Raw genomic sequence first — 22,885 nt, 5'->3', positions numbered from 1 at the left:
TGATCAAGTACAAAAAAGCAGACCTAAAGGTACCTGAATGTCGATAGGTTATGAGTTTTGTTTAGTCTTTTCTTGATAAGCAGGTGCACTTATATTGAAATGTTGTCATGTCCTTGCATCAGCTGGTGTGGTCACGATGCAGATCGGGAAGTCTGCAGAATTTAGAGGTGACATACATCTCAAAGTTCAGGTCTCAGTGTTAGCAAAGCAATGCAGGAAACAACTTCTGCAACTACATTTTAAGCATTAATTGGCTATTCTGCACTTTGGACTGTTTTAGCATATTAATGGTTTCCCTCACCCTTCCCACCTGTCTTTAGATATTGTCCTGTTGCCTTTCAATGTCCAGTAGCACATGGCTGAGGTTGCTCTGTGGCTGATCCTGACAATGCTCTCAACTAACCGCTCCGGAGGGGCGTGGGGATGAAATGGACGGAGCCCATGCCCAGACCAGTGCACCACCTCCAACCTCCCAGCATGTCCAGCCGCAGCAAGTCTCCCCCCATCTCTGGAGAAGGTAGATGACATGATCTAGATTATTCATCTGGCAACCAACCATCAGGCATTTGGATTAATGATGTAATGAAAGCTGTGTCCAAAATGAACCGAATTGTCATCCAGTGTTGCCTAGTATGCCTCCATAGTGCCATGCGATTATAATCACATTTTAAATCATTGTATACTAGTGTAGATATTAAATTAAAATGCACTGAAGATTACAGGAATTTAATATGTTTGTATGTTTTTAGTAGGTAAAATCCACAATATATAGTATCATTTCATATGATGATTTTAAGGTTACCCATGGAGTGTTATTAGCTTTTTACTAAGAGAGTGACCTCATAAAAAGATAAATGTCCGAATCAGAGGATTTATTTTTATCAGCTGCAGGCTCTAACTCCATGTCATGGGTGAAGATGTTCAAAAAACCTGGTGGAGGCCTGAAGAAATCCTACCAGCCTGGGAGCATGCTGTCTCTCGCGCTCACCAAAGGCCTGCTGAATGAGCCCGGACAAAATAGCTGCTTCCTAAACAGCGCTGTTCAGGTGAAAAAACATTTTCTACCAGCTCGAAATTACTGAAAGATTACTTCAATTCAATTGCTTCACTCCACTGAAATAATGACAAAACTCTTTCAAACCTTAAACAGAGAAAACAATAAATTATCCGCACTCTTGACTTAGTTTTAAAACACCAAACTGTAAAGCTGAATAAATAAAAAAAATACTGAAAGCTGAGAAAAGCTGCTCAGTTGGATGTCAACGTTTATTGGGTTTGGCAACATCATTTAATTCAAATCTTCTTTAATTTGAGCTTCTGAAATTTTTGAACTGGGTTTCTGTGTGTCTGCATTTTAATGTTTTTTTTTTCTGCCGTTAAATCGTAACAGGTGCTTTGGCAGCTGGACATCTTCAGGAGAAGTCTGAGGCAGCTCTCGGGTCACTTCTGTCTTGGTGATGCCTGCATCTTCTGTGCTTTGAAGGTTTGTTTCTGCACTTTGGGCTAAACCTTGCATTATTTTTTAATATGGCTGAATATTTGTAATTTCACCTGTCATTACTAGGTGATAGTGGTGAAGACAACATCTTATATTGTCTGTAACAGTAAAACAATTGTTTGTGAATTTTAATTTCCTGATTAAAATGCTCATTCATTCATTCATTTGCATGACAGCAACTCATTTGGTCTTTTCCAGAGCATCTTCAGCCAGTTTCAGCAGAGCAGAGAGCGCGTGCTCCCCTCCGACAGCCTGCGTAACGCCCTCGCTGAAACCTTTAAGGATGAGCAACGCTTCCAACTTGGCCTGATGGATGATGCTGCTGAGTGCTTTGTACGTTGATGATGTGCCTTTGGATTTTATTCAAAGTAGCATTCAGTGAAAGACCTTTCCACTGTAACTATGTGTTAGATAATAGTATGGCGCTTCCTTCTCTGGGACACTGAAGGTAGAAAGAAGTAAAGTCTCTTGCTTTTAGTTGATCAACCTCAGTAGTTCAGTCTGACTACACAGCAGAAGAAAAAAACGTCAATATCTACAATAGATATTTTAAGTGTTTCACAAACATGTTTGAGAAGGTTTGACTGATCAGTTCATAGTGTGTAAGGAAACACTTCAATAGTGCTGTGTAGCATGTGTGTTTCCATATATTCACTATTTGCTCTATATCTGCTCTTATTTCTGATATATTAGGAGAACATCCTTGAGCGAATTCACTTACACATAGTTTCAGACACTGCGACGGACGCATGTTCATCCAAATCCTGCATCACCCATCAGAAGTTTGCAATGACGCTTTATGAGCAGGTAACTATGTTTTTTTTACTTTCATTGTATCTGCTAAGAAAGCCGTAATAATGAGATGTTTATTGATGGGAGCATAGGGACAATAACTAAGTATAATAATACAAAAGTTAAGTAAGACTCTCTCTTTTTTCCTAATATGCAATCTGTAAAATAACACAGTTTTTCTTTTGCAGTTTGTGTGTCGCTGCTGTGGTGCATCTTCAGACCCACACCCATTTACAGAATTCGTACATTATGTCTCAACCACAGCTTTATGGTGAGTGCTTGATTTACTGCCATGGCTTTAAAAAATGGGATACCAAAATCAGGCCAGAGTGCTAATCCTGATTTAAATGTCAAAGTATTAAATAAGATTACTAGAAAATTATTTGATTGCAATTTTAAGCATCTTAGATCAATTTCCTTCCTGTCCTTTAGCAGTCACACCTAAAACACCTAGTGTGTATTATTATCAACATATCTACACTCTATGGCTTCCTGTTCCAAATAATTGTATGGTATTGTGTTTTTATAATTTAAGTTAAAATGTAAAGTTTATTTTCTCCTTTTTGTAAAAAGTGCAAAATTCCTCCTGAACTCCCTTTCTGCATGCATGTTCCCTTGAGTCCCGTCAAAGCAAGGATTAGATAAACAAGGCAAATCTGCACGCTGCAGAAAATAACTATGCTTGGATTCACTGGTATCAACAGTCATTGTGAAGAAAGTAACATCTTTCATGTTTCATGTAATATATATTTTATATAGCCATGCTTTCACATTAATTACATTGAATGCTATTTCATATAATTTGCGGTAGATCTGTTGTATTGGATTGCATCAAATTGTATTTGTGTACCTAATTAAGTCCCAATTTAAAACATTTCACATTGATTACAAGAACACGGTTTCTGTCTGTCCCAGATACAGAAAGGTTGTGGTGATGAAATATACCCACTAAGTGATAACTATGATAATTTAAAAAAATGTAATAATTAGAAAATACATAAAAAAATAATCATATTGGGACCAACTATTGATACGGTTTCTGTTTTTATGCTCAGCCAACAGGTTGATCGCATGTTGGGGAAGAACGAGCGGGTCAGATCAGACATGTTTGGAGAATTGTTGCAGGCAGCAAACAACACAGGTGACCAACGAAGCTGCCCGGTAGGTCACTTATTGTCATTGTTCATTTCTATTGTGATGTTTTTCTTCACAAATCCAACATCTTTAGGTCGTGGCTCAATAGATTTCCCTGAATAAAACCATAATTAAAGTAAATACTGATTTGTCAGCCATTAATGAATAATTTAGCCATTCTGCTGAAGAGTTAGTATTTGTTACTATATCATGGACACAAAGATGATTCTTGCAGTTATGGAGAGTACATGCTGTGCTTTCTGCTCCTACTCTGCACTTGAAACGGCCAGAAGGAGACGGTACCAGACTAGTGTTAGGATATAAATAGCAGTAAGGGGGTATATCCACTGTTCTCTCATCTGTATTTGCTACTGCTGTCCTCCTCTTCAGTGTGCATCAGTTGGGTGAAGCTGAGTGCTCTGTTCCCTTAACCCATGATTCTTCCAGAAAATGCGAGCTCCAGTACTGACTTAGTGATACTGGCGTGCAGATAATACGGACTGTCTGGCGCTTTCCCCATCTCGCAATAATCTTTATTATGACATTTTTAAGTGATAACTCACAAGTTTTATTTCATTTTTTTCTGTGTGTGTGTGTGCGTGTGTATGTGTGTGCGTGTGTGTGTGTGTGTGTGTGTGTGTGTGTGTGTGTGTGTGTGTGTTAAAGAGAGATAAAGGGACAAAGCCACAACCTATTACTCTGACATTTGGGGACATTTGATAATGTATTTATTGCTGATATTTGAAAAACAAAGATCAATTTCACTTTTTCTTGCTGCACATTTTAGATGTCTTGTGTGTGGTTGACTAGTGTCTGTCTTGTTTTTTTTTTCCTGCATCTTTGTTTTTAATTTTTGTTGTGTGTAGCATTATTGAAATATTTTTTGTATCTTGTTAGCCAACAAACTTTTCGGCAACACATCCAAAAGTCTGCACGCTTGTATTCATAATTACAAAACCTGGCAATTTTGAATGAATTGTGCCAAGCTGTTGTATGTCAAGAAACAGGAAAATTCAATTATTTAATGTGCAATACATCAGAGCACTAATATAGCAGCACACCCCTATTTGTTATGTAAATATATGGTGGAGTAACGTCTTTAGACTTGAGCAGAGAATGAAGTTGTTCTCCCTCTGTGTGTGTTGTTATCCGAGCTGACAAAGTCAGGCCGACGGCGTGCTTTTATTTCATGTTTGTGGATGTGAACGTGCCACACTGATTAGCTCGTACAGCAGTTACAACTGATAACAACAGAGTCATTGTGAAAGTGTAGCACTCACCCTCCAGTTCCCCCTCAGGTAAACACCGTTAGTTCTGCCAGCAATTTTGCATTACTATACTGTTGGGCTGTTAGCACCGTTAGCTACGAGCCGCCGGCTCAGACGTCGCCATATTGACGACGTGAGCCGTTGACAGGCAATAGAAATGCTTCCAATCTTGTATAAAGCACCTTTCAACTCTTGCTCTTTGTCTCATGTTCTATTACTGTGCTCCTTCATTTCAGATATTCAGTCCCTTTAAATAAAATGCTCAGACAGTTCTTGTACTATTAAATTGCAAAGTACATTTAGGACTTCATATTTTTCTTGTTTATGCGTTGATATTATTATGGAACTTCATTTGTTTTTCTTCATATTTTGCAGAGCAACTGCGGTCAAAGTATCAAGATCCGCCGTGTGCTCATGAACTGCCCAGAGATTGTCACTATTGGATTTGTATGGGATGCTGAGCAGTCTGATCTCACGGACGATGTCATTCGGTCACTTGGCCCACGTTTGAACCTGTGTGGGGTAAGAGCTGAAGCAAACATCATGAAATGACAAATCACTTATCTATAGACATTATATAGATATTTTATACATTTAGATTTTGGTCCTTTTCTTTGCGCTAAAATTGGCATTTACTCATGTACAAAATTACAACAATCACAGCTGTCAGCTTTTGTTTGATTTTTTTTCTCTCCATAAACCAGTAAGGATGATGATCAGCGTGTTTAAAAAACAATAACATTTCAACAAAGTATCAAAAACAGACACATAGACGTTATTCTCATAGGATTTAGCATCTGCCAAAGAGCAACATGTGGAGATCAAACTTGTCTCAATTTGCTCTATTTCAGCTTTTCAATCGTGTCACAGATGAAAATGCGAAACGCAGTGAGCTTCATCTGGTGGGGATGATCTGTTTTTCGAGTAAACACTACTCAGCCTTTGCCTATCACACCAAATCTTCAAAATGGATGTTTTTCGATGATGCTACTGTAAAGGAGGTTCGGATCTCTGTGCTATTAATCTGCTTCATCCCTGTTACTGTGTGTCACATGCTCTTTTATCACACTCTCCTTTTTACCCCAAGATTGGATCCAAATGGAAAGATGTTGCCTCTAAATGTGTCAGGGGACATTTCCAGCCACTTCTTTTATTTTACACCAATCCTGAGGGATCTCCAGTCTCTAATGAAGACGCACCGAGACAAACCACCATGTGTCCTCGGTACAAAACCCAAATTAATGGGGACGTGACAGGTAAGACAATCCTCCAGTTATCAGCAAATCTAACCTTTTCACTTAAGACAGACAGTTAAAATGTGTGTATTTAGACATAAAAAAAAAACACAGCATTATTTAGATATAGTGGCTTCACAAACCTTTAATATATATATACTAACTTTGGTGAGTTGGAATGTTAGAAGTGCAATAATCCACTCAAAATCCACTTTGGCTCATTCATTTATTATTTTTGTATTTTAGGACACCTCGTCATGCATTGCTGAACACAAACCTCGTCACGGATAATCCTACTTAGACCACAGTCAGTTGCCAAAATTAATTAAATGTACCCCTCACTACTGCTTTTCTGAAAGCTTTGGACTATGTGTATTACAATCAAAGAGTCAATTACTCAGTTTTTCACGAAATTAATTAATAAATTACAAATCTGAGATAAGGCAGCAAACATGTAACAGAAAACGCTCCCATAACAGAATTATAATAATTACGTGGTCCAGATTACTCCAAGGTGATCACATGCAGTAAAGGGTGTTTCAGAGTCTCAATGTAACACACATTATGGTAAGGTAACATCAGGCAGCTGATATCCTAGTCATTGTTCAGATTATATACCAAATAAAATGAATGTAACTGTACAAGGTGCACATATGCCTTATATTCATATACACATTCTGAAGTTGCTATGTTTTTTATTGCTGTATACATAGATAATATGGGTTATCTCACTAAACTTTCCACTGATATTTATACAATTATTCCTTTTCTAAATAACAGAGGGTAGTTGCCGCCAGACATCAGTTTATTTAGTATTGACGATTAATAACAGTTCATGATGTGGATCATATCTAATAATTTAATTTCCATAAATGCCAGTCTATTAAAGCGTCTGAACATTTTTTATGAATGTATCACTTAGCCAAATTAAACATCAAATAGACAGCACCCATGGGAACAATCATTTCACTCTGCAATTTACAGTTAAGGTTTGCATCAGGATGCAGAGAGAGAATGCTGTTAAACCGTAGGCAGAGAGATTGTCCTGCCCTGTGTGCTGGCTTGAACTTGACATGAGGATGATGTCTCTATTGCACGCAGATTACCACCCACGCCTCCCTCCCTAATCCCTGCTCCTGTGGCCAAGCACAGCCCTGTTCCTGCTCCACAGTTATCACTCCTCCTTTGGACATTTCCCATGTTTGCCTCCATTTATTTATCTGCTATTTTTTTTTCTGAATGGCGCATTGTCCGTTTGGATGGATTATTTTGCTTTAGTGTGGAGCCCAGACCCTTTGACTGGCATGGGACTTGATTCTTGTTTTTATGAAAATAAGCGTAAGTGATTGTTGTTTTGTTTGAGAGTGAGAAATAGCTCAGTTAAAAAAAAAAGAAAACTGATGTTTTCAATGCATAATTTTTTTAAGTTGTCACTTTTATAGAATTGGTTTGTATTGAGGTCAACTGATGATTGCTGTTAATTTGCCCTGCTCTACATAGTGGTAGGAGTTCATCTCATCCACTCTTTCAACTACAACTAACGTAGACAACTACCCTGCAGCGTTACACTGTACTTGCATTACTACGCTTGGGAGTCCCTGTATAACTTTAGGCAATATGATGACGTGTGAACAGATTAATTACTTGGCCGTTATGGAAGGAGTACTCCGTCTAAATCTATCCTTTTTCAGTGGAACTACCCAAATGTCAGCATTAGGCTTCATGAACAAATCTGCACATCTATAATACTACAGCTTACTCACTGCTGTTACTCACCGCTGCTGTAACATCCAGCAGCTATGCACATGCACACAGCATTATGCTTTGCTCTTTAACCTCATGTTTCAGAGAGGATTTTCTGATACTCTTACGTTATATTGTGTTTTACTGTGGATCCTCACAATAATATGGAGTATTTTCTTCAAGTAAAGTGTTAGTAGAAAAAAAAACACAACGATTAAGAAGGAAACAGTGCAAACATGCAGAAAGGAAGAGTTAAGATATGATTGTGAAAGACTGCTGTTGGGTGAATGTGCTGATTTGGAAGCAGATTTCGAAGCAGTTCACAGCATTACTTGTTTCTCACAGTGACCTTCTTACTACAGAGGCAAAGAAACACACCACGGGGCTGGCAAATATCGCAGCAGTAATGTATTTTAATATTGCTAATGATGCACAAGCATCTGTTCTTTAGTAAGATTTATTTGTGTGGTTTTGTCTCTTTCCTCATTTGTAGCAAAGACTCAAGGTGCCACCTTGCAAATGAAATGTGTGATTTGTAATGAATGTAGTAACTTGGCTGGGTAGACCTTGTTACCTCAAGCAAAAATACTCAACACAGTGTGGATTTGTCTGAGCCTTGCACATGATGCAGGGTTATCACATAAACCTCATATATCATGTTGTACTCGTTAAAATGTACTTACATAAATGGTTGCGTCACACCCTAATTGGACGTTCATACCCCATGATGTGTTATGCAGGTAAAGGGAATTTAGGGCCAAATAGCAATTATTTACTATTTGCTTCACTAATGTCAGAATCAGAAAAAGTTTCCCAAAAGAGCCCAAAATGAATCAAAAGTTAAAAAACATCCATGAGCAACCATTCATCTGCCATTTCAATATTTCTTTTCCTCAGTGAAACTTCCCCTTAGCAGTCCTAACAAATTCCAGGAACCCTTAATGGAGAATTTGCAGAGGCCAAGTGAAACATCAAAAAAGGATCGAGGGCATCGGAAAACGGACCCATCACAACACAAAGGTAGAGCATTGTGATAACAGACTGATAACAGAGTGGCAAAAGGCAACCAGGGGCAAGCCAGTGTAGAACAATAACGTACGTCAGAGCATGTCGATCGATAATATGTGTCTTCTCTCTAGAAATGGCACATGCAAGATCTTCATCTCCTCCAGAGAATGGACCGAGGACTGCTGTGGACCAAAAATTAAAAACCTATCCACGCACTGAGAAGTCATCAAACCATCCAAGCAGAGGATCTCAGGAGCCACGTGGGCAGTCCCTCAGTACGCAGGGTGGTGGGCACAGCTGTAGGAACAACACCTCACCAAGTCACCCTGATCAGGATAGCTGCCTGGAGCAATGGGGAAAAAGTGGAAATGAAGGAAGCCGCAATAAATCTAAGTCCACCTGGAGACCCATTCGGGAGGTGTTGAACGTGGACAGCGTTCTGAACGAACTGGAGCAGCGTCGTCAACAGCAGCACGACAGCCCCCGGCACAGTAAGCCTTCATCACAAGAAAGAGTCCACACTGAACAAAGCCGAGACCGCGAGCGGCACTACGTACGAACCAGAGAAGATAGGAAGCAGAAGTGTTTAATGACGATTTATGAGGACGAGCAGCGGCATGAAACTGAGAGCCACAGCTCTGTAGAGTCAGAGAGCAGGGCCAACCAGCAGAGGGGCAGCAGACTTAAGGGGGGGCCAAAGACACTGCTGCGAAGTGATACCTGGACCATCCAAAGGACAGAGTCTGGCTATGAAAGCAGCGATAGACTCAGTAGTGGCTCCACCAACCCTGACTCACCTGGCGTCGATGGCTTTGTTGTCAAAGACCAGCGATCAACACCAGAGGCACCGCTGCAAAGGTAAGAAACATTGTTCAAAGGACAGTTTTTAAAAGGACTCATAGAGGTTACACATTCAAGAAGTTGGACCATTACAAGGTAAATTAATCACTTAGTTGTTGCTGTAAATAAGTATTTAACTGGATATCTTCAAAACAACAATCTTGAAACATTTAATGCTTGCCCAAGGTGGAGAAGTTGGTGTATCAATCAAAGCAAAATTCAACGAGGCTTATTTAAGGTAATTCAATCACTAAATATATGAAATAACCACATGGTTTTGTGAATTACATACTTCACAGAGGAAAAGTATACTTTTTCTCAAGAACTTTACTGCAAAATTGGATACATTTGATTTAGTATATGCTTGTGATTATCAATTTAGAAAATGTTATTGTGCATCATGATATTTCGATGTATGATTTCATCACGATATGACTCTATTGTAAGACAATAACTTATCATATTAAATTATTGCCAGCCCTAATGATACACATGCAATACATTTCTGCATAGAAAGTACATGAGGAAGAAATATTTGAATGGTCAGTAAGATCAGGAAGAATGATTGAAGGACGCACAACCTGTTTCAGTGTTCATATGGGCACCACACTATTGTTTTAAGAATAACTTAAAAAAATAGGAACCTATCCCTTAACAGGATATATTTATGGAAATTTGAAACCCTTTAATTAGTGGAAGAAAATCTTGTTTTATTAGCAGCAGTCTTAACTTCACATAACTATATTTTCTCATTAATTTATTAGGCTCCACCACAAGGAAATAATGAAACAAGCAATTCATATTGACAGACCACATGCTTTCCCACCATTTCTTCACTTTCTTTAGTACATTCTTCCACTACTTTGTTATTTTGAAAATCATGATGACGCTACTGTATCTGAATCATAACTCAGAAATACTTTTGATTTCCTTGGAAACAAGGCTAAAACTGAACCGCTAAAGGACACACAACAATACCTTTTAAATAACTTGTGCTATATATAAGAGCAGTGCAGCACGAAGAAAGCTTAAACTTCATTGAAACATCTAAATATAACTCTTTTGTATCCATGGTGTAATTTACTTTAACTGAAGGATATTGTAATAATGAATTGATGCATTTATCAGGAGAAAATACACTTAATGTAAAGTGTAAGAGGAAGTACCAGGAACTACTGTTTAAATAGGGTTTGAAATAATCTAAATTTTAAAGGCTTTACTGTCACCAAATGCAAACTGAATCAGTATCAAATGACACAGAATGCTTTACAAAAAGATAAATATAATAATAATCGTATTTGTAATAAAAAACAATTTTGACATTAAAATCAAGTTGCACCTGAACGGACTCGGCCAGCGTTTTCTCCTTGGTGCTTTGCAATATTTGGTGGCCATGAAAGTTTGTTTTTTGTTTCCTTTGCTTACTGCTTGAGAACTTGTATGGACATTGTTTTGTGTTATATTTTTTAGTCAGCTGCACCAAAAGGGAGGCGATGCCAAATCAAGTATAACGTCCTCACCTCCACACAATGGTAAGTTCTAAGAAGTATAGGATGAGAGACCACCAACCAAAGTAACATGAGGTTAAAATCAAAACATGATGAGAAAGAACATAAACATGTCAGCGTAGGTTGTGTCTTGTCTGCAATACTTAGACAAATATTTACAGGGAAATTAAGAATTATGAGTCGTACAGTAGATCACATTCGTAAAGACAAGATATACAAGTTTTCTGTCAGTGCAGAATGTGATTGGTATTTATGCACACCTTACATTACTTCATTTCAAAGAGAGGAAGAAAGGTTATTTCTTACTTTTGATTTCTGTTAGTAACAGATGAAGTGAGCTGGTAATGTGAGAATAATTGAAGATGGATTTCTGAGCTCGGACTGGCTTCTTCACCTCTTAACCCAGTCGGCCCTGCGCAGGCATTAATCTGATGATAATCCCACAAAGCTCATTCAGATAGCACAGCTGGGCGTAGCTGGCGGCATTGTCATAAATATCTTTTTGTTTAATGCAGTACTTTGAGTGTGCTGCACTGGATACTTTATTGAGGCTATGTGCATCTAGAGCCAGTGTTTCCAACAGACAGCTAAAGCTTTTATCCTTGCATGGGCCTCTCCGGGGCAACAGCAAAAAAAAAAAAATGACACATCTATTTTTAAAGGGAAGGAATTCAGCACCACGCTGAGTGAGCGTGCTGGCTGGTTCATCCAGCTGTGAGAAAGTCTCGTGTGATTAATACTCTTCTGCTGCCACCTGGTGTCCAGAGAGAACATCAGTTTCATTGTAAGACGTGTAGATGATTTTGTCTCGACTTGGTCTCTACTTTTGATTCATTTTGTTTTATTCTACGTGTGTGCATATATGCCTAGTTCATATTTAATTCAATTCAGTTTATTTTGTATAGCCCAAAATCACAAATTCCAAATTTGCCTCTGAGAGCTTTACAATCTGTACACATACGTCATCAATGTCCTAGGACCTCACATCTGATCAGGAAAAACAACCCCAAAAAATTGAAAAAAAACTTTCACAGAGAAAAAAGGAAGAAACCTTCGGGAGAGCAACATAGGAGGATCCCTCTCCCCGGATGGACAGAAGCAATAGATGTCATGTGTACAGAATGAACAACATAACAGAGTTACAACACATTCAATGAATATGACAAAACGTATTCATATAATGAGTAGTAGGCATGGACTACGATCCAGGTAACCACCATCCATGTCAGCAGAAGGAGATAGAGAGGAGGGAATCTCAGAAAAGAAAATCTGAATTAAGTGATTAAAGTCTAAAATCTATGATTTAGCAGATTATGACTTAATTCTCAGGGTTCTAAATTCAATCTCTAAATTCTGAGAAAGCAAGTCATGAGTCTCACTCATTGCACTCACATCTATTTTAGTTCCACTTGTCTCTAATCTTCTTGCTGTTTTGTTCTGCCAACCGTCTTCTCATTTGTTGTATTCTTGGGATTTTTATTTTCGGACATAGTTTAGAAGATTTCTGTGTCCTTATTTTGTTGTGATACATTTAACTCTAAAGAGGAAGAAAGGTCGGAAGATAAAACTACATTACCTCTTGCACTTATTACAGTGTGTAAATATTGTAGTTACTTTAAAAGGAAGTAAGCTATACGGCTATTTTTTTTCTTCTTCTTCCTCTGTCATTATGTTTTGATCACCTTTGTTTTTATGTCATAGGTAAACATCAACCCAAACCTCAGGGAAAGAACCATGACCAAGTTTCACATTCACATCTAAAGTGCAGTCCAAGTGCGAGGTAGTGCCCTTCATTTAAAACTATTCATAACGTGTTCTATTATGAACCTATAAGGACTCATAAATTAGATTTCCATTCATATCAAATTGTAATTTCCATCATTCCTTCTTGTAGACGGAAATCAAAGTACACTTCCAGCACCTCCAGAAAAGCAGTATCCTCAGAGAGGGAGTCCACCGGTTCAGACAACAGGCCGAGTGAGCAGACCAGCTGCAGAGGGCACGCAGGAGAGAGCACAGCTCTGAGGCACATTACAAAAACCAGCAGCTCTGAATGGAACAGCTCCGATGATCTTGCTCTCTCGGAGCCCGAGGACAGAGAAAACACTGGCGCCTCTGAACCCCAGTGTCCTCATATAACGCTGCCATACCACCCTCCCAGTAATGTGACTGCAGAACCGCCCCAACTGAGCAATCAGCGTCCGCTCGGCACAACAGGGTCGCCTCACACCCGGCCGACCCAGCGGCTCTCCCCTCACCAGGGGGAAACGAGCCACGCGGTGTTTCGTCCGAGGATGCTTCAAGAACCCTTTCCATCGAGTCCTCGTCTTTCGTCCACGTCCTATGTTAGTCCTCACAGGAGGCCTGACATTCCAGGCCTCAGAACCTTCTCAGATGCAAGTTCCAAGTCGGGCTCGGACCCAGAGAGGAGTACCCCATCATCATGTGAAAGTGAGGAAAGACTGACTGGATGCAGAGTGGAACAGGCAGCGCCCGCCCAAGAGGTTTCTCTGACAACATACTTCACTGTGGATAACTGCATGACGGAAACATACCGCCTCAAGTACCACAATCAGAGGCCTCTTGTCCTCTCAGCCACGGTGCCGCGGACAGCGGTTGTGGCTGAGCGCAGAGATACCAGCCACACACTCCCCACTGACACATACTCACAAGATGTGCCAAAAACCAGACCTGAAACAAGTAAGCCTCTCTAATATGCAAACCTGAATGTAGGGCTGACCATTCTGACAACACACTGTATATACAGAGATATACGTATATATATATATATATATATATATATATATATATATATATATATATATATATATATACGTATATAAATGTAGCTGTAGCCGCTATTCATTTACTTTCTGGTTTCCATGCCATTGAGGACAATGATGTAAATCAATCAGCAGGTCTGTTGTATTTTTGGATCATTTCTGCATCAATGTAATGAAGTACCTCGATGTAATTCCTTTCTGTTTATTTACAGTTTCTCAATTAATTATGAAGACAAACCACAATATAAAATAATACACAGGAGGTTGTTTGCCCACTCCTAGCTGACATTTATTGGAAAAGACAAAATGACAATTTTCAGTTTTTTCTTTGTAGTGGTTTAAATGTACACATACATCCTAAAATATAATTTAAACAAGGTTTTTTTTCTTTACAGGCCATAATAGCAATAAACCCACTGCAAAATGGAACCCAGTGACAGCCAAAGGACTGGATGAACGTGGTTTTTTATGAGTGTTACTTGGTACGGTTTGTTTACATGGAAGGACAGTGGTCAGTATTAACTGGATGCCAAAGAGTTTACAGAATGGAAACACGTCTTGAAGAATCTCCAAATCGAGTGGAATTTATTTATGCAAGCTTGTCACATAACTAAAACCTATTTCTCAATGCTGTTGCGTATCTTTTGACAGATTATCAACCAATACGCATACTGTTCTGTCTTCCATTGCCCCGCAGTATTGCTGCAAGAAGATTTAGTTTTAACCAAAATCTGGACTGATTTCAGTTTGCACAAAGGGTTCTTGAGTGTTTATTATTCTTTTTAATCACTTTATGTCAAGTTTTAATGTTTATTTTTTGTTATTTGTGCAGTATTCCCGCAGAAGTGCTGCAGAATGGAAGATATACCAATATATTTAAAGTAAGGCATGAGACACAAAAGAAGGAAGTGTGAAGGCAAATCACAGCTTGTTGGCGTGAACAGATATATTTAAGATACTATAACAGAATATGATGTCATTCTACACAACAAATTAAAAGCAGCAGGTGTATGGTTGTTTACTTATCTACAATAGTCAAATGAGTATTATCTGGGCAGCTTCAAACTGTTTGCACATTGAGGGCTTTAGGACACCAGGGAACATTGCAACACTTTGGTTTCTGTTTTCTTTAAACTGTTATCATTTATCAGTTATTCTACAACATGTCTGTGTTAATGAATGACTGGGGGCTGCCCGGAACTTGTCAACTTATTTGGTTGTAAAAATCTGCCATTGTTCATTGATATGGAAAGATCTATCTCAAAATGTGATTTAGCATGACTGTGTTCAGTTTCTGGCTGTCTACAAATACTTCAATGTGGTGACTGATGTCCTGTACTTGGGGCAGCCTTCATGTTATTAGGTCGTTATATACTCTACAACCATGTCACCATGTGTATTCTCCCCTGGATTGTGTTGGGTCTTGTGATCTTTTTTTGTAATTCACAGTGATGTCAAATAGTATTTTTTCAGTCTTCCTTTAAAAGTAGACTGATTTAAATAGGTCTGTATTTGCAGGTATTTGCATAACAATGCCAATATAATATATAATATGCCTATCTGACCATATAACACAAGAATTATTTTTGTTTGTAAGACTAATGTTCTCAAACCTGCATGTGGCCTTTACAAAATATTACTAGCTTTGTGTACAGCATACGCATGAGCATGATAGTACTGGACTTTGAGTCCAACAATAATTTTATTGGATTTTAATTAATTGTAACAAAATGAATTATTAAGTAGAAATATACAGTTAATTTGGAAGCTTTTTAACATTGATATGAACGTTCTCCTCTTCTCTTGCCACATTTTGGTTATGCATCCATTATAAATATAAACATATGATGCAAACAATACACTGGAAAACAAGACATACAATGCCTTCACGAAGAAATACTTTAAGATAACTTTTAAATCAGATTGTGGCATTTTTAAGGCTTTGTGTTCTGTACAGCCGACTTTCCAGAAATCACAGGAACATCAGTGATGTTCAATTTTGGAATATTCATACAAATTTTCTTTTGTGGTCACAAGATTGCCAAGTCTTTTCCTAAACATACAGCCATTTATGCATATTGCTGTCTACCCACAATAACCTTCATCCAGGTATTTCTCAACTAGTTAAACCGCACACAGTCACCTAATCTTCTGTGTTTGTGTGTTGTGCATGTGTGTGTGTGTGTGTGTGTGTGTGTGTGTGTGAAATCCTACCTAAACTTGTGAGTTGAGTATCCACTTGCGTTTGACATGGTTTATTTATTGACACTGTTTAAATTCACTTTACTTGAGCAGTCTAATCATTCAAATAACATCATATAAGGATGCGTTTACACAATATTGAGATGTTGTAATTAAAATCACTAATTTTACTGTTATTTTAAGATATCTAATATATTCACAGGATAAAGACATCTCTAAACTACTGGGTTAGATGAAATTCAGTTGGAGTGTATTAACCATATTGAACTAAATGTTGTCTCACCTGTGTGTTTTTTTGTGCTTTTTATGTGACTAATTAATTTAAAGTATGTATCCTGTTATTTACTTTTTTCTTCATCTGTAAAAATATGAATTGTTTTCACACAGGTTGTAATTTACATTCTGAACTTTGTGTCTTCAGTTGTATCAAGAGTGCCTTGACATTTTTCAGTGGGACATGTTATTTGTGAGTAAAACCACATTTGGGGAACGAAAGCGATACATATTAGGGATGGAGGATGTCATACAAAACTTTTTAAATATGCAATGCAAATAGTGACATATCTGATGACACTCCTCTGACTCGCGCCATTGTACTGTGTGTGTATGTTGGAGTTATGGGGAATGGATTTGTGCCAGGTACGATATTACGAAAATCCCTTTTGGACTTGGAAGTTCCAACAACAGCAACAAAGTCCCTGTTCAGTCTACATTCAGCTGCACTTGGCAAAAGTTTGACTTTTATAGTTTAATATTCAGAGACAGAGCATGGGAAAATATTTGCTTGTACAGTCAGTGGTAAGTGCATTTTCCTTCCCAGATTGGAAGAGCCTTATTTAGAATAACGGAAAGATTTTGTTGGGTTATTAAATGTGTATGCATGCCAGTTGGCATATCATCAATCCATTTATTTGATCTTGTGCTAAATATTCGGGGACAGAACCTACTTACACTGTATTGCATAAGCACCTAAGAACAAAGGAGAACTTTCCCCATTACATCACTGATTTTATCTGATAAGTTACGGGCTGATATGGCCTGATGTGTTGGAACTGTATGCATCCCTGAATCCTATTGTCATACCTCTGTGTGTGGTGCGGATTTGGCCTGACATTACTGTTGAATTGAGTTCTTGGTGCTTCAGTGAATGTTTCATGACTTGTGTAAGTACAGATGAATATAAAAAAACATATAAAATCTGTCTACACTTTATATTTTTGTAGATAATATATATTTATTTTTATTTATTGTTGAATAAAGTTTAAATTATTGTATCACTCTCAAATTAGTCCTTTCACTGCAAATGTTTTTTTGTTTTTTTAACCCTATAGGCCTCTGGCTCCGGCCCCTGCTTGAAAATGACAGATTCAGAATATATGAAGATGGAACTCGACATAAATGAAAGATTTCATATCCACTGAACAAAACTGTACAGAGTGAATATCCCCTTTGGATGATGCAGGTGCAGCCCAAAATCTCTAGCAAGCCATATCACAATAACTGAACTTTCCATATTCACAGACCAATGCTAATAAAGAGAAGCAGAGCAAAGTTGGAGAGGTTTCAGTCGAGGCATGTAAAGGTGGAATCTCCAAATTGGTCATGTGGGTACATTTATCTGTGCCTTATTTGTAATGTTCTCAGATAATTAGAAAACTAATTTAGTTATATTTACATGTATTATTTATATCTAAATACAAATATTATCGTTGTCTTTTTTACTCAGTAAATCCGATCTCAACGTGTTCTTATTCAAATAAAACTATAACCCATTGGTCTATTTGGCGAATGAGTGCAGTACCACAATTCCTCCACCAGAAGGAGACAAATATCGTGTTTTCACATGCAATTTTTTACATTCACATTCACATTACAAGTTCATTGTTGTGATGTGAGAAAAACCCTAGTACCAGGTGTAGCTCACTTTCAAGACTTTAAAAACCTCCACAGATTCTCACTGAAAATGATCATTTCGATAAGAATAAAAGAGAGAGAAACACAGTAAACAGGCAGTGACAGTATGGTTTTATTACTGAAGGTATGAAAATCCAGTGCAATTCAAATTGGTTTCATATATTTTATGGGTGTCACAAGTAGGCTAGTCCACTTTTTACAGGTTATGTTGGTATACATTGTTGATAATTCAACACAATACTGTATGTAATCTTCATTCAAACATTCCACTTTAAGGTTTTGCTGATCAGTTTGGACTAAGCCCTCTTGAAAATCCTCTTTGCATCCACACCTTCATAGTTGTAGCTCTGTTGATGAAAGGTCATGTCAGATATGGTTATTATATATAACTTCACAGTTTTCTGCACCTGGCAGAACATTTTCAAGCGGGCTTACTCAGACTAATAATGAAATTATGTGTTTGAGATCCTTATCCATAACGTATTGACATATGCAAATTGCTATATGGTATGATATTTTGACTGGCTTATGTGTATTTAAATCATGTCACAGAATATAAAATGACCTATATCTGTAAAGATGTGTCGTGCCCCAATTAGCATGGTCACTCTACCTGTACAAGTTCATCTCCTTCGATGATTCTGGTTGTTGTCAGTGTCTTTCCGTTGTCCTTCCTATTGAAGATCCCCTTCATCACGTCTCCCTCCATGATCCAAGAGCCCTGCGAGGTAAAATATGAAACTTATTCATAGCTAAGTTTACAGAAGGTTTACAGTTTTGTGACTTTGACTGTTTGTGGTAGTGAAGTAAAATCAACTGAGCACAAGGGTTATCAAAATAAAAGCCTTTAGCTCACAAATTAATTCTAAAGTGGCTAAAACACCCAGCTCATATTAAAGTATTAGGAACTAAACAATTACACAACACGATACAAAATGTAGATCGTTGGATCAAATTCAAATATTTGTAAAAATATTTTTTTTACTTATTGGAAAGTGTAATGATGAGAAAAGGCACGTCCCCTCAATGACACGTTTACTTACTGATAGTTCTGTTCCATCTGCAAGGCTGTACTCAAAGGTAACACCCAGGGTGAAGTCTAGATCCAGGTTGCGGAAATTGCTGCTCTCCTTGATATTAAACTTGTCTCCAGTCTGTGCAATTTGGATCTTGAGGTTGTCGTGAGCGGCCAGTTTCCTCTTCACCATGTTAATTCCTATCAAGAGACACAGTGGAATATGTTCGATCGGCTCTGAACAAGCAGAGGAAGTTTTTGTCCGGATTGTATCACTTACCAAGCACATTTAGTTCCTTCATGTTGTGAATTTGTACAAAAGAAAATCAAAAGCAGGTTCAGTCAGTGTTTTTATGTAAGCATTTAAAAACATACTATTTTAACTAATAACTTGACTGCAAACATAAAAAAGCTGAATGAATGAATTTGATCGAATAATAAAACTGCATGATTCTCAGTTTGCTTCCTAACTTACATTTTGTCAGATCTTGATTATATGGTTGTCATCTTATTACACAGAGAGTAGACATGGTAATGAGACACTGGGATTTTTCAACCATATTCCATATATTTAAAAAACATGCTCTTCCATTTTCAGCATTTTATCAATTCAGTTTTAAAATCACTCACCCATTTTTTCCATGAATTTCTCATAGTTATCATTGCGATCAATTTTCCAGTTGCCGTTGAAGGTCATGGTGGCTGTGAGGGTGAGCTGGACAACTCTGCAGTGAGGAGTGTCTTACTCAGAGTCTGCCGCTCCTTTTAAACTACGCTCCCTCTTATCTCGTCATCTAATCTCAATGCTGATGTGGCCGTTTAAAGCTCATACTCTCTCAAGGCAATATCCACAGCCCGCAGCTGATTGGGCAATGGTCCTTAACTGAACTGCACCATACCCAATAAATCTTACCATATGGTCTACCTTTTGAATAATAGAATGATTGGCACATTCTGTTTCACCTGTATCTCTGTTTGTAAAGGGCATTGGTCACAACTTACAGTAACTTCACCATGAATTCGGTGCAGAAACGAAGTAACTAAGCATGCAGCAAATACAACTAAAATATGAGTTTTATTTAACTTGGCCCCTGAAGCGGACCAGAAAAGAAAAATAACTAAACAAACCTGTTGAAGCATACGTGTATACAATGCTTCCACCACATTAAATGTGACTGTCTCCGATGTCATTTTGTCAAACCTCTTATCACTCAGCAAATATATTGTTGCACTTGATGAAATTGCCTCATACAAAACGTTGTAGTTGTTAATATGTCTCCAATGACACCTTTGATTTTTGATAAACGTGACCTTTGATATTTTAAGTTAATAAACACACTCATGCATGTCGTTACACTAAACTCAAACTGGATATTATGTTTGTATAGTTATTCTGGGTAAACAAAATGCTTATGCAGATGAAAAAATTATTTTCATAGGCTGTTTGTGTTTTTGAGTTTGGAGATATTCTGTATCATGTATGTAAGGTCTATCTTGACAACAGAATGATGTCAACACAATTTCCTGACTACAAACTAACTTGACTGTCAACAAATTACAGCAAATTACAGCAAATAAAGCAGCAAGTATTTCATAAAGAAGTTTCCCAAATAAATGAATAAAACATGCACAGCATGTCAATTTATTTTCTTATCTCAGCTACTTTTCATTTTACCATGAGACCTTTGCCTGATCTTCCGCCTCAATTAATCTTCCTCTTATCAAACAAAAGACCTTTCTACTGCAGTGATGAAATTAAGGTGAGCTTCCTTGATTAAGACACGTTGAAGCTTATCTTTAACACACTTATATCCCACAATACTTTATCCTAGTTGTAGTATCTGCTGTAACATTGCAACATAATAGACTGGCCCTGTTGCACTCTGTGGATCCAACATTTTAAAACTATATTTTAACTTTGAAGGCTTCTTTGTCGCATTGATCCAAGCATTAAGGTTTTTGGGCAAGGAAGTGAGAAGAGGCGGGATACATCAGGATGCTTATTCATTACCAACCCTGAGAGACCCTTGAGCTCTGTGGACATTATCAGATTGTGGGTGAACCTAGAATTGTATTGTAATATACTTTTACAGCTTTTCCTGGCTAGGCTCCAGGTTAAAGAGTTGATTTTTTATTATTCTGACCTGCCCAGCCTCAGGGTCCTCAGACAAAAACATGCTAACTTTAACTCTGAGTATGAACACGGCTTTCCTGAAAAGGAGAGCCGAACAAAACATGCCTGGATGACTAAAGGTTAATAATAAATAATGCAGTTTGGCCCACCCCTTGCAGTATTATAAGATGTTGCAGCATTGGTTTGTGGGCCTCAAGAGGGGAAAAAAAACATCAAAACAGACCATCAAATACACATTAAACGTGCGGCCATTCCCTCTTCTTTTACTTCTGGTTGTCTCTCTAACTTCTGAGCTACAGAGTAAATATGTGTCTTTAAAACCTTAATTAGCAGTTAAAAGAGACTAAAGGGCAAACAAACAAAAATAGATATAAAAGTTGAAGGAAGGAGAAAAGTTGGGGTTCATCCTCATTGAGTGACCCTTTCCATATTTCAGTCTAATGATTCAATGTATATTTAAACTGGTGTGCTCAATAATCATTCTTTAAATAAGACATATTAGGATGCACAGTACTTAAAAAACGATGTACTATATTAATCTTATATTGATATGGTTGATGAGACGAGTTATTGTCTATCGTTAAAAGCCGCATTGCAGTGCAAGTGATTTTCTGGCTTTACACAGAATTGACTACTGTTCTATTATTTGGTTTTACCCATTTGGTCTTTATACCCACATTACATATTTTTATTCATGAAGATCTCAATTTGTAAATATTTTTAAAGCACCAATGGTCAAAGCTTAAACTAGTATGTCACCTCGCAAACCTAACTAATACAAGATTGCACCCACTCTGTGGTAACCCTATATATATATATATATATATATATATATATATATATATATATATATATATATATATATATATATATATATATATATATATATATATATATATATATATATATGCTATGCACAAAAGTGAAAAACTTTGTGAAATAACAGCAGCAGGTGTCAGAAGTGCAGTGTCATGGTGAAGACTATGGATGTTGTCTCCAGGATTATAATCTTCTGACGAGCCACCAGTGGGAGCTCTTTCCAAAGAATCTGCTGTATATTATTTTTAGCAACTTGCACTGACTTCTCTGCTGTGTAACCACTGTCTTCAGTGAAAGTAAAGACAATGCATTACTTTCTCTGTTAATCTGCAAATGTAGTCTTGATAAGAGCCACAATAAGTAGGTTGACAGCAAAGCTTGTGATGTACAAAGGTAATATCAAGTAACCAACACTTCTCAAGACTGTTTTATTAGTTACCTCCCAGCAGAAACAACCATGTCTTACAAGCACAGAAATGCTCTCATATAGGACAAGCAGCACCTGTTTGATACACAGGAAGCTACATGTTGGAGAAAATTCATCACAAGGACATTATGTGAAGTTAAACAATGATGACTTTAGAAAAATAAGGTGAAAAAAGCGTGTTACATTTACTAATGCGAAATGTATCCAACATATACAGCACAAAGTTGAACTTAGTTTCACCGATAATAAAATGTACGTAGTTACTAGTTCTTTAGACAATAAAAGAATAAATACCAAATAACACAATGTTAATTATGAATATACATCTCATTAAGAATATCTCAACAACGTTTAGTCAAACTGAAATTACAATTTATTTCATAAAAGCAGAGGTGCAATCAGTATATCAAATGAAGTAGTTTATATATTGTTAATTATCAGCGAGATAACCTGATGATACGGTAACGGCTCAACATGTATAATGTGTGACTTTTAAAGAAATAAAAAATAAACTCTACTTATCACAGTAGCTTTTGCGCCAAAGAACTTGGTGGTATAAATCTAT

General features: G+C 37.5%; 2 protein-coding genes across 2 annotated transcripts; one reads left to right on the top strand and one right to left on the bottom strand.

Moving 5' to 3' along the window:
- Positions 1-887: 887 nt before the first annotated feature.
- On the top strand, positions 888-14,281 carry usp53b (ubiquitin specific peptidase 53b; the record flags this gene model as incomplete). The annotated part of the gene is made up of 15 exons (XM_079219110.1): positions 888-1,046; positions 1,391-1,483; positions 1,697-1,831; positions 2,192-2,305; positions 2,479-2,561; positions 3,346-3,451; positions 5,068-5,214; positions 5,544-5,693; positions 5,780-5,948; positions 8,568-8,690; positions 8,810-9,536; positions 10,989-11,050; positions 12,728-12,806; positions 12,921-13,726; positions 14,205-14,281. The coding sequence occupies exons 1-15, from the start codon at positions 903-905 to the stop codon at positions 14,279-14,281; spliced, it is 3,015 nt and encodes a 1,004-aa protein (XP_079075236.1). The 5' UTR covers positions 888-902.
- A 3,910-nt stretch (positions 14,282-18,191) lies between these two features.
- Positions 18,192-19,637, bottom strand: fabp2 (fatty acid binding protein 2, intestinal; the record flags this gene model as incomplete). Its single annotated transcript, XM_079219538.1, has 4 exons — positions 18,192-18,272; positions 18,539-18,646; positions 18,969-19,141; positions 19,571-19,637. 4 exons carry the CDS (start codon positions 19,635-19,637, stop codon positions 18,222-18,224), a joined length of 399 nt encoding a protein of 132 aa, XP_079075664.1. The 3' UTR covers positions 18,192-18,221.
- Between the last annotated feature and the right edge of the window lie 3,248 nt (positions 19,638-22,885).

This window comes from Taurulus bubalis (genome assembly GCF_910589615.1).
Source record: "Taurulus bubalis genome assembly, chromosome: 6".
NCBI lineage: Eukaryota > Metazoa > Chordata > Actinopteri > Perciformes > Cottidae > Taurulus > Taurulus bubalis.
This window is presented reverse-complemented; position numbering and strand designations above follow the sequence as displayed.